A 13,870-nucleotide genomic window follows, 5' to 3' on the forward strand; every position below is an offset into this window, starting at 1 on the left:
TTTTTTTTTGTGATATTGCAGACTGGATGCAGATCAGCTGCAGACGCTGCGCACTGCTGTCAGGCAGGAGTTGCAGGAACTGGAGCTGCAGCTGGAGGAACGACTGCTTAATCTGAACCAACAAATGCGCAGCAGCTCCCAGAACAGCGGAGTCTACCGCCATCACATGGTCAGTGGATGCAAGTGTAACCGTCTAGTGGTCAAACTCGTTTATATCACACTTTCACTTTTGAATATATTTTTGCACTTGATGCACGCTTTTATCCTAAGTGCATTATTTTGCTTTCGTTATGTGTTGTGTTGATTGGGAATTGAACCCATGACCTTTGCGTTGTTAATGCTCAATAAGTTGAACTACAGAAACATATTTAGGTTTCTAGAGCGCTGAAGTGTTATGATTTATGTTAGGAAGTCAGCATGCATACTTAATAAAGGGTAACCTATTTTTACACGTACATTACATCATTTTACAATATAGTAGTGGTTAAACAGATTATGTTATCTTTTTTGAGTCATGGAATGAATCATTTTTGTATCAGCAAAAACGTGGGTAGGGGACAATATAATAAAAAAAATAAAAAAAAGAATTGACAAATATATCAAAGATACAAAAAGTAAGGTCTAACTGTAGTATTTAGGTCTATATAATAAAACATTTTAAAGCTACAAAAGTGATTTTCCTTTTTGTTTTGTTTAATTAACATATATGACACAAACTTAAGCAGGTTTTTTTAGGGTGCTGTCACTTTAAGGTCGGATAAGCATGGATCCATATGAAGAGTTTGGTTCCAAAACGCAATAAATCCATTTTGATTAATTTCGGTAAAAATGTGTTTTCTATACTAAGAAAGTGACAAGATGAAAACCACTATTTTCTGTTACAAACGTTGACATAGCATCTTTAGGTTATAATAACATAAAAAAATCAAATCCATAATTTGATTTTCAAAGATTTATTATTAAAATATTTTTCATAAAATGCAATAAATCCATGAAACGTTTTTTTTTTCAAAAAGCTATAAATCTATTGAATCAGTATATAAATGTGCATTCATCTTTGCCGTGTTATATTCATTTAGTTGACTAGTAATATACACTGATTGAAAAAATAACATTAATGGCATTAATCAAAACACTTACTTTTCATATTAAGAACACTGTCATTGCTGCTGTCATCTTTGGGACGTCGTCGCTGAACTTTTTTGACAGCGATCAGCTTTATGACTGCTCGATTTTCGTTGATTTCGAGTAAAATAATGGAAAGTTTTTTATAAGATCCCGTGGGGTCAATGTGTTAACAAGACAGAAACTTGATGCTGTAAGGAGAACAAGCAACAGCCCGAGTGCCTCTCGCGTAAATTTAGATTTTGATGGCTTACGTTTCTTTCCCAGACAACCACCACAGGTTTCAATGCCATCAAAGTATTATTTTGTTTTTGTTTGTTTGTTGATCACGAAGTACAAAGTAGATGAAGAAAACAAGGATTCTGTGTGTATTCCGTGCCGCCATTGTTGTTTACAATGTGTGGACTGGTGCGCTGTGATTGGTTAAGTGGATTTATTGCATTCTGCAGAGAAGGAGGAGGTGCATTTGTCGCGGTTTGGAAAAAATGGGAGAAACGATGACAGAATAACACGGTGAATATCAGATTTTGCATAATAAACAATACTGATTTTGGTGGTAACTAACTTTTTTTTTAAAATGGCATTTATCGCATTTTGGAACCAAACTCTTCATATACTGACACACATTTCTTTTTTAACTGTTTGCCTTCACTTTAAGACATAACTTACTGATTTTATGAGAATACTTGATAATTTTGTATAAAATCTGGACCTTCTTTTGATAGACCCGCCCCACACATACGCAACCTAGGCAGCAATATCGGTTAGTAGATACGCACCTTACTGCTGATTGGCTACAAGTGTATTTTGGTACTCAGCCCGACTCCCTTATCCAAAGTGTTTTTCAAAATCATGCATCCTGCCTTTAAATTGTTTATAATCTCTTGAATGTTAACATTTGCAGGTTTAGAAATGCATGCAAATAATAAACGTATTATTTATCATTATTATGATGCGTATTTGAGCGATTATTATCATTTATGCATGATTTCTCTTGCTTTCCCACAAAAATATTTTACGTCTCTTCTGACTGGGTGGACCAGCCGTCAATCTGAGTGGGTCAGTGCCACCCTTGCCCTCATGTAGCCTTGCCACTGGTCTGCACATCCCTCCCTGCATTTGGCATTTCGTATCCGTCTGCCAAGTTCATCGCAGTGCATTATGGGATTGCTTTCTTTATAAAGGACATGTGTGATATCGTGTCTATGACGGTTGCATAGGCAGCTCATGAGGTTTTGGAAAAGAGCTTTTATTTCTGCCAACAGCTAACAGGAAAACATTCAGTTTTCATGTTATTTTCAGATCGAAGTATTGGAAGAGCAGACTGAAATGTGGAAACTTGGAACTGTCACATATAACAAATTAAGCTTGTCAAATGAAAATGATTTTTTTGGGCATTTTGGTTGTTTAACAAAGATATATTTGTATTACAAAATATATCATCAGCATCCAAATTTGAACATTAAGAAAGTGAAAATAAGAAATTGACAGGATTTGAACTGGTTTGATTTCTAACGTCATCTAACACCACAAACGTACCTTTGTTTGAAATGTTTCATAAAGCTAAAACTTTTCAGATTTTGAGTCCCAGACTTTGCTATTAGACTTATTGGTTATGTAAATGTGTTGATATATAAAATAAATTTATTAACAAATCTATCATTCACAGGGCCTGAACAGAGGTAACAGCATTGACAGTCTGTCGAATTCTTTAGCTCTGCAAGCCGTCGAGCCTGTGAGTGAATTATCAGCACTTTCTCCTACACTACATTCTAGCCTATCAAATATGATCTGCTTTACTGTCATTTTCTTACCCGTCGTACATTTATATGTATGGATCCAGGTGACGGACCTTTTAAGAGAGCAGCTGTACCTTCAGTCCGAGCTGGGATATGATGCTGCCACTTCCATTTCTGGGCAATCATCGAGGGCGTCCAGCCCCGAGAGATTCAACCGAGCGCATGGGTCTTGCTCTCCTTCTCCGAAGCAAGGTGGCATTTACCGGGCTACCCTCAACCTAACACCATCTCTTCCTTCACGACCTGGTGTGGAGGTTCCTCAGCCCGGATCTCCAGAGAGACCAGAGCGAAGCATCTCGCCCACTTCTGTTGAATTGAATAGAGACGATGATGACAGGAGCAGGACGTCAGAAGACTGTGGTCCAACTGAGTGGAGGAGTAGAAGTGGAGGCCACGGTGACCTGCAACATCTTATAAAGGAGGTGAGGAGAGAGAACAGGAAGTTCTTCATTGGATTTCGCTTGTTTGATATGAGAGATTTGAGAATGGGTGATATTTACATTGACATATGTGGTTTCCTGCCAAGTCCCAGGCTAAAATGCCTGTTCGAGCTGTCTTAACTAAAAACAAAGTCATTTATCATACACTATCAGAAAAACTTATCTCAAGCTGTCACTGGGAAAGAAACCCTTTAAAAAGGTCCTAATATGTGCCAAAAAGGTACAGGTATGTGTACATTTGGTAGCAATGTACTAATATGAACTTTTTTAAAAGGTACTTCCCCAGTGATAGCTTGGGACCATTTTTTACTGAAAATGTACGCTGTTAGACTTGGTTGTAACTTCTACAAAAGTTGTAACCACAAAATACCCAGTAAAGTACTTTATTCTTCCATTACAGTATATTACTGTAATACGGTGCATTGTTTTTTTCATGATGTTTCTTGTAATTTACAGTAATATACTGGTTTTGGACATTTGTGGTATTGGTACTGTAGTAGCATTGGTAGTGGTACTGTACTGTATTTCTTTGGTTAAAAAAATTAAGATGACCATGTATTTAGGTTTTTTTTCAACAAAACTAAATAAAAAGCATCTGCACAACCAAACTTAACAGCCATTTAAGGCTGAAATACGTCTCTGCAGCATGGTTGCCATGTCCGCGGTCTCCCACGGGATCGAACTACTTTTAAACAGTTGCTCTCGATCTTGAGGTAAGATGATTTTGTTTATAAAAACACTGTTTACACTGCAAAAAATGATTTTCAAGAAAAAATTCGTAGTCTTGTTTTCAGTAAAAATATCTACGGATTCTTGAATTGGGATGCTTTTTCTTGATGAGCAAAACGACCCAAGAAAATAAGTCTAGCTTTTAGACAAAAAATATCAAATTTAAGTGATTTTGTGCATAAAACAAGCAAAAAAAAATCTGCCAATGGGGTAAGCAAAAAATCATGAACATTTTTCTTAAACGCTAAATAAAAAAATTCAAGGAAATTTGCTTAACCCATTGGCAGATTTTTTTACTTGTTTTGTGCACAAAGTCACTTAAATTTGATATTTTTGGTCTAAAAACTGGAATTTTTTTCTTGGGTCGTTTTGCTCATCAGGAGAAGCATCTTGGTGTAGGAATTTTTTGATTTATTTACTGAAAACAAGACAAAAATACTAAGAACATTTTTTCTTGAAAATCATTTTTTGCAGTGTACAACAATTTTCAACAAGAAATTGTAATGCATAGCAGTGACTGTAATATGTGTATTTTAGGTACCCAAGTGGCATTGGGCAGTGTTGAGTTAGTTTTGATCGGCAATCGGGGTAGTTTTGTTACACAGACCTGGCAACCCTGTTAGGCAGCCTCCTCAGTTTATTTATTTGAGCCGGAGCAACTTCAAGTGCAACATGCACATTTAAAGTCACAGTTTGTCTACGTTTGAGTGGAATGACTGGAAAGGTAAGAAGTGCAGTAAAAATTTTATAATATATTCTGTTATTTGTCCACCTTATGATAGAAATGGTGCATTATAAGGAAACCCAGCTAGTTTTTTTTAATCATTTTGACAGTTAGTAGTCGTCATACATTTAGTTTACATCATCGAAGTTTCATAATGTTGCATTGTGGTAGCATGTGACCTTTCTACAGTATTCAATTCAATTAAATTTTATTTATATAGCGCTTTTCACAATACTTAATTGTTTCAAAGCAGCTTTACATTAATAGAAGCAGTAAAAGCACAGAAAAACGACAGATAGCACAACATAATACACGATAGTATAAGCAATCAAATTTGCTGCGGCTGTGACTCGACATTATAAGCGAGCGTATTACTAATGTAACGTCTAGAAGAAGAAGCTAATTTAAGGCCAAGCAGGCTGCCTCCCCGGGGTAAAAACTCCCCTAGGAGAAAAAATTAGTGAGCCGAGGAAATAGAAAATAGTCCTAGGAGGGAAAAAACCCTTGGGAGATATATATGTATATACACACATATAAACGGATAAGGAGATTAAGCGGAGATTAAGTACTACTTAAACAACGTAATATTTATCTCAACTATATTTGTTCTCAATGTAAGATTATTATTATTATTATTATTATTATTATTATTATTATTATTATTATTATTATTAGTACTATAATTATTATTATTATTACTATTATTATAAAAATAATAATAATAACAGTAATAATAGTAGTAATAATAATAATAATAGTAATCATAATAATAATAATAGTAATCATAATAATAACAATAGTAATAATAATAGTAATAATAGTAGTAATAATAATAGTAATTATTATTACTATTACTATTATTATTATTATTATAACAAGCTGAATAAATCATAGGACAACAAGAGACAAAATGTGTAACATGAAAAACACTTAACGTACACTAGTACGGTAATATTAAACAACGACGAAATCCACTACACCTTATAAATAAAGCGTGTTGTACAGACAAGCAGAAAAGAGTGTAAACTAAAAGCGCTAAATGCACGTTTAGCGATCGTTTTACCTTCACATATTTTAAAGATGACTGCTGTATGTGTTGTATGTGATAATGTAAGACCTGTGTTTGTGTCAAGAGTCTTCGCAAGGATCAGACCAGATGTGGGGACCAAGTGTACTGCCCAAGCTGACACAAGCCGGAAGACATGAGGTATCCAGAGAAAGGTGACAATGTCAGCTCCCAGGTGTCAACCTTACTTCAGTAGCTTATTGTATTGGAGTAAAGACGTCAAACTAGGTATTTTATTGTACAATTTGCCACCTGAAAGCACAAAATGGTTATACTTGATTTGATGAATTAATTTTATAGTGTATAAATATCACTAATCATCTGTTAGGGCAACCTTTTCCATGCCCCCCAATGTATATCTTTAACAGTCTGAGCCCCCCATACATATATATTTAAATATATATACAACAATGTAGATGAGATAAATTCATAAACATTCATTACACATTTTTTCTCTTTTTTTTTCAGATCAAATGTCAGCAGTACACCATTGCCAGCTTTTCTGTCAGGAGTTTTGTGTTTTATGTAATACATTTTATACATTGTTGAAAATCTATATTGAGTATTAATGAAACTGTATTAATAAAAACATTAAAATATTACACATGGACTAATGTCGTTTATTTGGTACTCAGTAGCATTCAGTAGCATTAAGAAAACAAGATAATTATCATTAAAGAAAAGCACCATCGCTTTTAAATATTTTGCTATGTTCTAACCTCAACTTAGACAAGTGAATACATGCCTGTCTTTATTCAATGCATGCACTTAATCTTTGTACAGCGTGTCGTGAATGTGTTAGCATTTAGCCTAGCCCCATTCATTCCTTAGGATCCAAACAAGGATGAATTTAGAAGCCACCAAACACTTCCATGTTTTCCCTATTTAAAGACTGTTACATGAGTAGTTACACAAATAACAAAATAAAATGTGCCGATTTTTTTAAGCGGATAAAAATGAGAACTATATTGTATGGCGGAAGAGCACTTAGTTTGCAGTAATATTGACAGAAGTTTGATCGAGAGTGGAAGTACTCAGGAGTGATGATGTTACTTGCGCCTAGATCGAAGTGATGATGTTACTTGCGCCGAGGTCGAAGTGCTGCAAAACTAAGTGCTCTTCCGCCAAATAATATAGTTCCGCTTAAAAAATCGCCACGTTTTATTTTGTGCGCCCATACTTACTCGTGTAACTACTCATGTAACAGTCTTTAAATAGAGAAAACATGGAAGTGTTTGGTTGCTTCTAAATTCATCCCCGTTTGGATCCTAAGGAATGCATGGGGCTAAGCTAAATGCTGGCACATTCACGATGCGCTGTGCAGGGATTGAGTGCACGCGTTGAGGAAATATGGGTATGTATTAGTTGGTCTAAGTTGAGGTAAGAACATAGTAAAATATTGAAAAACGGTGGTGTTTTCCTTTAAGCAATTTGAAACTACGGTACAGTTACTGTAAGGTCATTATACTGTAAAACTAAGCTACAATTAGAGTATTGTACTGTAGAAATAAATTTTGGTAAGAGCATCACACTGTAAAGCTAATGTAAAGTTATGCTACTATAGGGAGGCTCTTACAGTAACTTACTGGTAGTAGTGCTGCAGTAAGTTACTGTAAAAATAAAATAAAAAGTCTAACTGAGTATGAGGCAATAGTATGAGAAGTGGTAGACATACCTGTAAGAAGGGAGTAAAAGTTCACTTAAAAAAATTTAGCTTTGAGAGACATGGCTGACCATGCAGAGTTTGTGACATGTTGAATGAATCGCACACGGTGATAAAGTGTCAAGCATAGATATTATGCTATAATGTGCTAATATTGGCTTGCATGAAAGAGAAAAAAATTGTGAAATATTGTGAAAGTGCAATGTAAGACATGTGATGAAACAAGAAAGATTTATTGAGTGATGTTGTTAGACAATGTTACAACCATGCCATTACTATATTATATAAAATTGTTTAATTTTGATATATGAGATTTTGGTCTTTCCAGCATTTTCAAATTCTCTTAGATTGTACACCAAATATTGTACTTGAAGACACACATACAGCCAGTGTTTCCATTACCCCATCAAATAAAAGTGGAACAATCTTATGCCACAGTCGAATGTTTTCTATAGTAATGGTTATTGGTGATGTACTGTATAAGCATTGACGGGTTTACTCATGAAACTTCACGCATCACATTTAACGCAGTACACCATGATTCAGCATCTTCTATGGTGAACTAGTACAGTTTCTTATAGAATGATGTAATTGCTTCAGCTTTTCATACAGTATATGACGAACGTGTGCAGATTGTTCATCATCCTGCCATTTCTTGTAACGCTCTGTGAAAGATGCAGTATAACTCTAAGTTGTTTTCTGTATTCTCTCACAGATTAAACAAAGCATCGCTTATGAAATCAGACAGGAGATTGTGAATGAGCTCTTGGCTGCTGTGTCGCCTCAAAGATCTCCTTTACCTGCCAGAAAACCCCCTGTGTGAGCGTGGTGACAGAGGCTTCAGGTTTGTTGTCATTGCTTGCGTTATGGTAGCTCAATTAGCAGAGCGTTGTGTTAGCAGCGTAAAAGGTCATGGGTTTCAACCCAGGAAATGCACATAGTGATAAACTACACCCTGTAATGCACTGTGAGGCTGGATTTACACTGCATATGTTGATGCCCAATTCCGATTTGTTGCCTGTATCCAATTTTTTTTATTGACGACCCGCTTACATCATCTTTTAAAAGCGACTCGTATCCGATATCAGCATTTACACTAAACACGTGGAAAAATAATCCAAGGTAGACATACTGACCCGGAACAGCTTAAACCGCCAAAAAAGTAAAATGTTGCGATATGCAATGGACACAAGATTATAGAGCTTATTTTTGTAACAAGACATAAAACTTCAACATTACTCCCCTTAGCGGAGCTGTCGTCCTCCATTGTGCTGCTAAGAAGAGTCATGTGATCGCGGACCTTGATGTCATTTGCCAGCGTCGCATTTTCAATGACGCAAGACACATCTTGACATGGCAATATCCGATCTGTCCGCTTACATTGCGGACAGGAATGCATGTATTCGATTCGTATCCGATTTATTTCCACATATGAATGAGGCCTGAAACCAATTGAAGATTATCGGAATCTATGGGCTTTTTTCTTGCTTACACGTTCGTGGGTCATATCCAATCTGGAAAATCGGAATTGGGTCACTTCAAACATGCAATGTAAATGCAGCCCAAGTTGCTTTGTATAAGTCAATTTGCTAACTGCATAAATCTAATTTCAGATTTGTAAAAAAGTACTTGTGTTTATAAGGTACATATGTATCTTGTTGTGTACTATTTTGAATAACCTTTAAATTTTTTTCATGTACTATACCTTTAGTTGTATTTATTTATTTAAAGGCAAAATAAATAAAAAAATATGAAAAAGTTAGCAGTCACATCGCCTAAAATATATTATATATATTTTAATATAAAAGTTTTATATTTTTTTATTTTGTTGTAAAAATCAAGATCAGTCCGTGTTACGAAGGCTATTCCAAAAAGATTCATGTATCATAGCGAACAAGTCATTTACATTTATGCATTTGGCAGACGGGTCAATGACGTGACATTAATTATTTTGTGTCGGTATGTTTCAATTAAATGTAAAGGTTAAAATTTCAATTAAATTTGCAGATTACTTGCATACATTCTCTTTTTTTGGGACAAAGTCTAAAATTTCAGGTTTTATTTAATTTTGAAGGCATATTTGGGGGATAATTGCAAACATGTCAATGTGGTGTAACCGGTCTGTATCAATTGGTGTAACTAGTATTTTTAAAAATGAAAATCTAAATATTTTCATTAAAAAATGTGGAATAAAATATAATCATCTAGTTTAGTGTAATATGATTTTTTACATACATTTTTACATCATTTGTCAAAGATTATTTATAAAACAGAGCCGTTTTCAGCATATGTCAGGACAAATATTACAAAAACGCATAAAAATTTACATTTATAAATAACTAATAAAATTATATTTTAAAATGTTTTTTTTTTTATTACGCTTACATGAAATCAAGGTGGATAAAATATTTAATATTTCTCATTCTTTGACGCAATTGGCGGTTACAACATTTGACATTTTCAGGTCCATTCAGTCTTAACTTTCATAAAAATTATGCAAATGTAATTTTGTATTTTTGCCAAAAATTAAAGGTGCAGTGTGTACATTTTTGCGGCATCTAGCAACCAACGGCTCAGTCCACTGCTCACCCCTCGCTTTTGAAACGCATAGAGAAGCTACGTTAGCCCCACCGGACAAACATGTCATTGTCTGAGACAACTTAGTAAAAAAAATGTCCGTTAAGGGCTTCTGTAGAAACATGGCGGCACAATATGATGACTTCCATGTAATGGGACCCTCTGTGTATGTAGATAAAAACATCTCATTCTAGGGTAGTAAAAACATAACGGTTCATTATGAAAGGTCTTTACACACCCCTGATAATATATTTTTGTATAATATTTTGCAATTATGTCAAGAGATCCTTCTAAAAATTACACACTGCACCTTTAACATAAATACACTATGTGCATTGAAATTAACCTGATGCATGCTTTTAATTTTTTTTTTTGATGTTTGAATTTCTCATCTTGCCAAACCGTTTTTGTCACTGCCCAGACTTATTGTACATTCGAGGTGTGCACTTTTTATTAGCATGTGTTCAAACAATCTTTTGCGCTTCGAATGCAATGCTCTACTAGTTGAACTAGGAACACATGTGTTTTGTGTGTCATCTTATTGTGTGATCTTTTTATGACGCTACCTACAAGATTATAAAACATGGCTATTTCATTTCGTTCAGCAGGTGTAAAGATGTGAATCCTGTGAAATAGTCACAATGAACACTGGTTTAAGCCTTGCACTGAGATCGGCCCAGCACCTTTCTCTGGTTCTGTCTGTGAAGCCCGTTCGGACTCCACCGCTGCGGGGAAGCTGTCTGCTGTGTCGGGGTCCAGTTTCTCTCTTTACAGTGGTTGAAATCCTTCTCTGTCCTAACCTACGAAGGGCATGTGACTTATTGTGTTATCCGTCTGGTACATATTACAGAAATGTCATGAATATTTTTGGGATGTATTTAAGTATGTGAATGCTGGTCTTGTTGAATGTTTGCAATGGGTGTGAAACAAGGATCGATAAAAGTGTGTGTTTGCGTGTCTTTGTCTGTGTAGGACAAAATTGTCTACTGTATTCAAACTTGTTTTCTAATGCAGCCTCTGTGAGGAACTAACTGTGCAATACATTTCATTTTTTTCACCCAAACTTGAACTTACCGATCACAACTACTGTTCAATAACGTACACAGCTGTCTTCATTTCTTGTTTATGTCTATCACACACTGTATGTATAGATTTGACACTTAAGCACATTCATAAACGTATTTTCCTGTGAGACGAAAAGCACTATAATCTCTTTATGTCTAAGGACGCCTTAAAAGATGTTTTCTTAAAAGTTTTAAAAGGCAAAGAATTGAAAGTGTTTGTTTCACTTTTACTTTGTGAATAAGCAAGAGGGATTGTTTCACTGATGTTCATGATAATTGTTTTGTCTAATGAGTTGTAATACTAATTGATTTATGTGACCAATGGGATTTGTTCCCTATTCACCTGGGATGCATGAGGGATAATCTTTAATGAAAATGATTAATAAAGATTTATTTATTTTGTATGTATATACACCTGCCAACTTGTTTTATTTGGATTGTAGGAGATATGAGAATTATAGTACAATTTGTTGATTACATTACAGATTTAATGCAACTTAAGATCTGTTAACATTTGTAACATTTATTACAGATGCATCTTAAATTTGTCTCTTTTTAAAACAAGTGCAAATCACATAAAAAAAATGTTTTTCATTTAAAGTCAAAGTATTTGAAAAGTTTGGTTACAAAGCGCGATAAACGTCATTTAAAAAAAATTGGTTACCACCAAAATCAGTATTAAAAAGTAAATTCTTAATTTTACGCAAAGTCTGATATCTGCTGTGTTATTGTGTTATCTTTTCTCCCTTTTTTCCCAAAATGCGATAAACTCCACTCCTCCTTCTCTGCAGAATGCAATATATCCACTCAACCAATCACACCGCACCATTCCACGCATTATAAACAATAATGGCATCGCTTTGAGTACACACAATCCTAGTTTTCCTCATCTACTTTGTACTTCGAGATTAACAAACAAACAAAATAATAGTTTTGATGGCATTGATAAACCTGTGGAGGTTTTCTGTGGCGGGGAAGAAACGTAAGCCATCAAAATCGAATAATTTACGTGAGAGGCACTCAAGCGAAGAAAAAATGCTGGCTGTTGCTTGTTCTCTCGACAGCATCAAGCTTCTCTCATGCTAACACATTGACCCCAGAGGATTTTATGAAAAACTTTCCATTATTTTACTTGAAGTCAATCAAAATCAAGCAGGACCAAAACATTTTACAGCTGATTGCTGTCAAAAAAGTTCAGCGACGACGTCACAATGATGACAGTAGCAATGACAGTGTTCTTAATATGACAAAGTAAGTGTTTTGATTAATGCCATTAATGTTTATTTTTTTTAATCAGTGTATACCACTAGTCAACTAAATGAATATTACATGGTGAAGATAAATGCACATTTATATATTGATTCTATAGATTTATAGCATTTCAGAAAAAAACCTTGTCATGGATTTATCGCATTTTGAGGAAAAAAATAATCAGTTTTTATAATAAATCTTTGAAAATCTAATTATGGATTTGAATTTTTAATGTTATTTAACCTAAAGATGCTATGTGAATGTTTGTAACGGAAAATAGTGGTTTTGATTTTGTCACTTTCTTGGTATAAAAAATGCGTTTTTACCCAAATTAGTCAAAATGGATTTATTGCGTTTTGGAACCAAACTTCATTTTTTGTAAAGTTTTTTACTTTAATTTTTTATCGTAAAGTGAGAAAATGTAGGTTGAAAAAACTTTTAAGTGTTACTAAAACAGTGGTTATTTTTAACCCAGCATTGGTTCAAAAAAGAGACGAGCCCAGCTGTTGGGATAAATTAAGCAAAATGTTAAAAACAACACAGCATTTTGGGTTGAAACAACCCAGCATAGGTTAAATTACTACCCAAGGAGCTGGGCTCATCCTTTTTGACCCAATGCTGGTTTAAAAATATTTTAGAGTATTATTGAAGTAATTTTTAAGATCCAACTTTCACTTTTACAGTACATTTGGCAGACTTTTTCAAGGAATTTAATTAAATTACAGTAACTAATTACTTAACTTACACCCAACACTTACACTACAAGAAAGTTGGAAACAATTGAATTGTTGCTTTATTTAGATGCCTAATTACTTACTATAACTTGATAGAAAAATAAGTGTTATGGTTAAACGTTTCGCTCGATTAATTTCTGACTTAAGTTAAATGTTGAATAAAAAACACAAATTCAATTTGTCATTCATCCCCCCTTATCAAAGTACTGACCATTAAGAACTCTCTGAAAGGGAAAGAGTCCACATTAAAGCTTTCATGATGCTGGATGATCTTGTGCATTGGGCCCTATTTTATTTTAAAGGGGGGATTCAATGGTATTTCATGCATTCTGATTTATTAACACAGTTATAGAGTTGTTTCCTCATGCTAAACGTAGGCAAAGTGTCAACAAAGCAGTTGGGCGTGTTACAGAGTATTTTTGTGACGAATGCACTTTGCCAGGGTTCATACAAGTTTCTGAAAGTTTTTTCAATTATGCGTCCAGGTGACGTTTCAGGGGTTTCTATACGTATCACTTCTTTTTATGGGCACTTCCCCCGCAAATCCCCGCCCACCCGTCAATCAGCGGGAGACACGCTAGAACTTACAAACATCAGATCACGCGACACGCTTTGTGTAATTTCAAAACTCAACAATGGCACGAAAGAAGAAGTGTGTTTTGGGATGTAAGGAGAAGAAATCCAGCCTTATGGAAACA

The 13,870-nt window shown here is 34.7% G+C and overlaps 1 protein-coding gene across 5 annotated transcripts in view; it reads left to right on the forward strand.

The window, feature by feature from the left end:
• itprid2 (ITPR interacting domain containing 2) overlaps positions 1-11,595 on the forward strand; it is a 63,961-nt gene extending 52,366 nt beyond the window's left edge. For 2 of the 5 annotated variants that reach the window (XM_073854679.1, XM_073854681.1), the window contains 5 exons: positions 22-169; positions 2,795-2,860; positions 2,969-3,346; positions 5,953-6,038; positions 6,352-6,485. In XM_073854679.1, coding sequence (XP_073710780.1) covers positions 22-169; positions 2,795-2,860; positions 2,969-3,346; positions 5,953-6,038; positions 6,352-6,412 — 739 coding nt within the window. In that variant the 3' untranslated portion in view covers positions 6,413-6,485. Of the gene's footprint in view, positions 1-21; positions 170-2,794; positions 2,861-2,968; positions 3,347-5,952; positions 6,112-6,351; positions 6,486-8,261; positions 8,391-10,728 lie in introns of those variants that run through there. The other 3 variants (XR_012358139.1, XM_055214742.2, XM_073854680.1) reach the window with 3 other exon arrangements.
• The last annotated feature ends 2,275 nt before the right edge of the window (positions 11,596-13,870 follow it).

The sequence above is a fragment of the Misgurnus anguillicaudatus genome, chromosome 17 (assembly GCF_027580225.2).
Source record: "Misgurnus anguillicaudatus chromosome 17, ASM2758022v2, whole genome shotgun sequence".
In the NCBI taxonomy this organism is placed as follows: domain Eukaryota; kingdom Metazoa; phylum Chordata; class Actinopteri; order Cypriniformes; family Cobitidae; genus Misgurnus; species Misgurnus anguillicaudatus.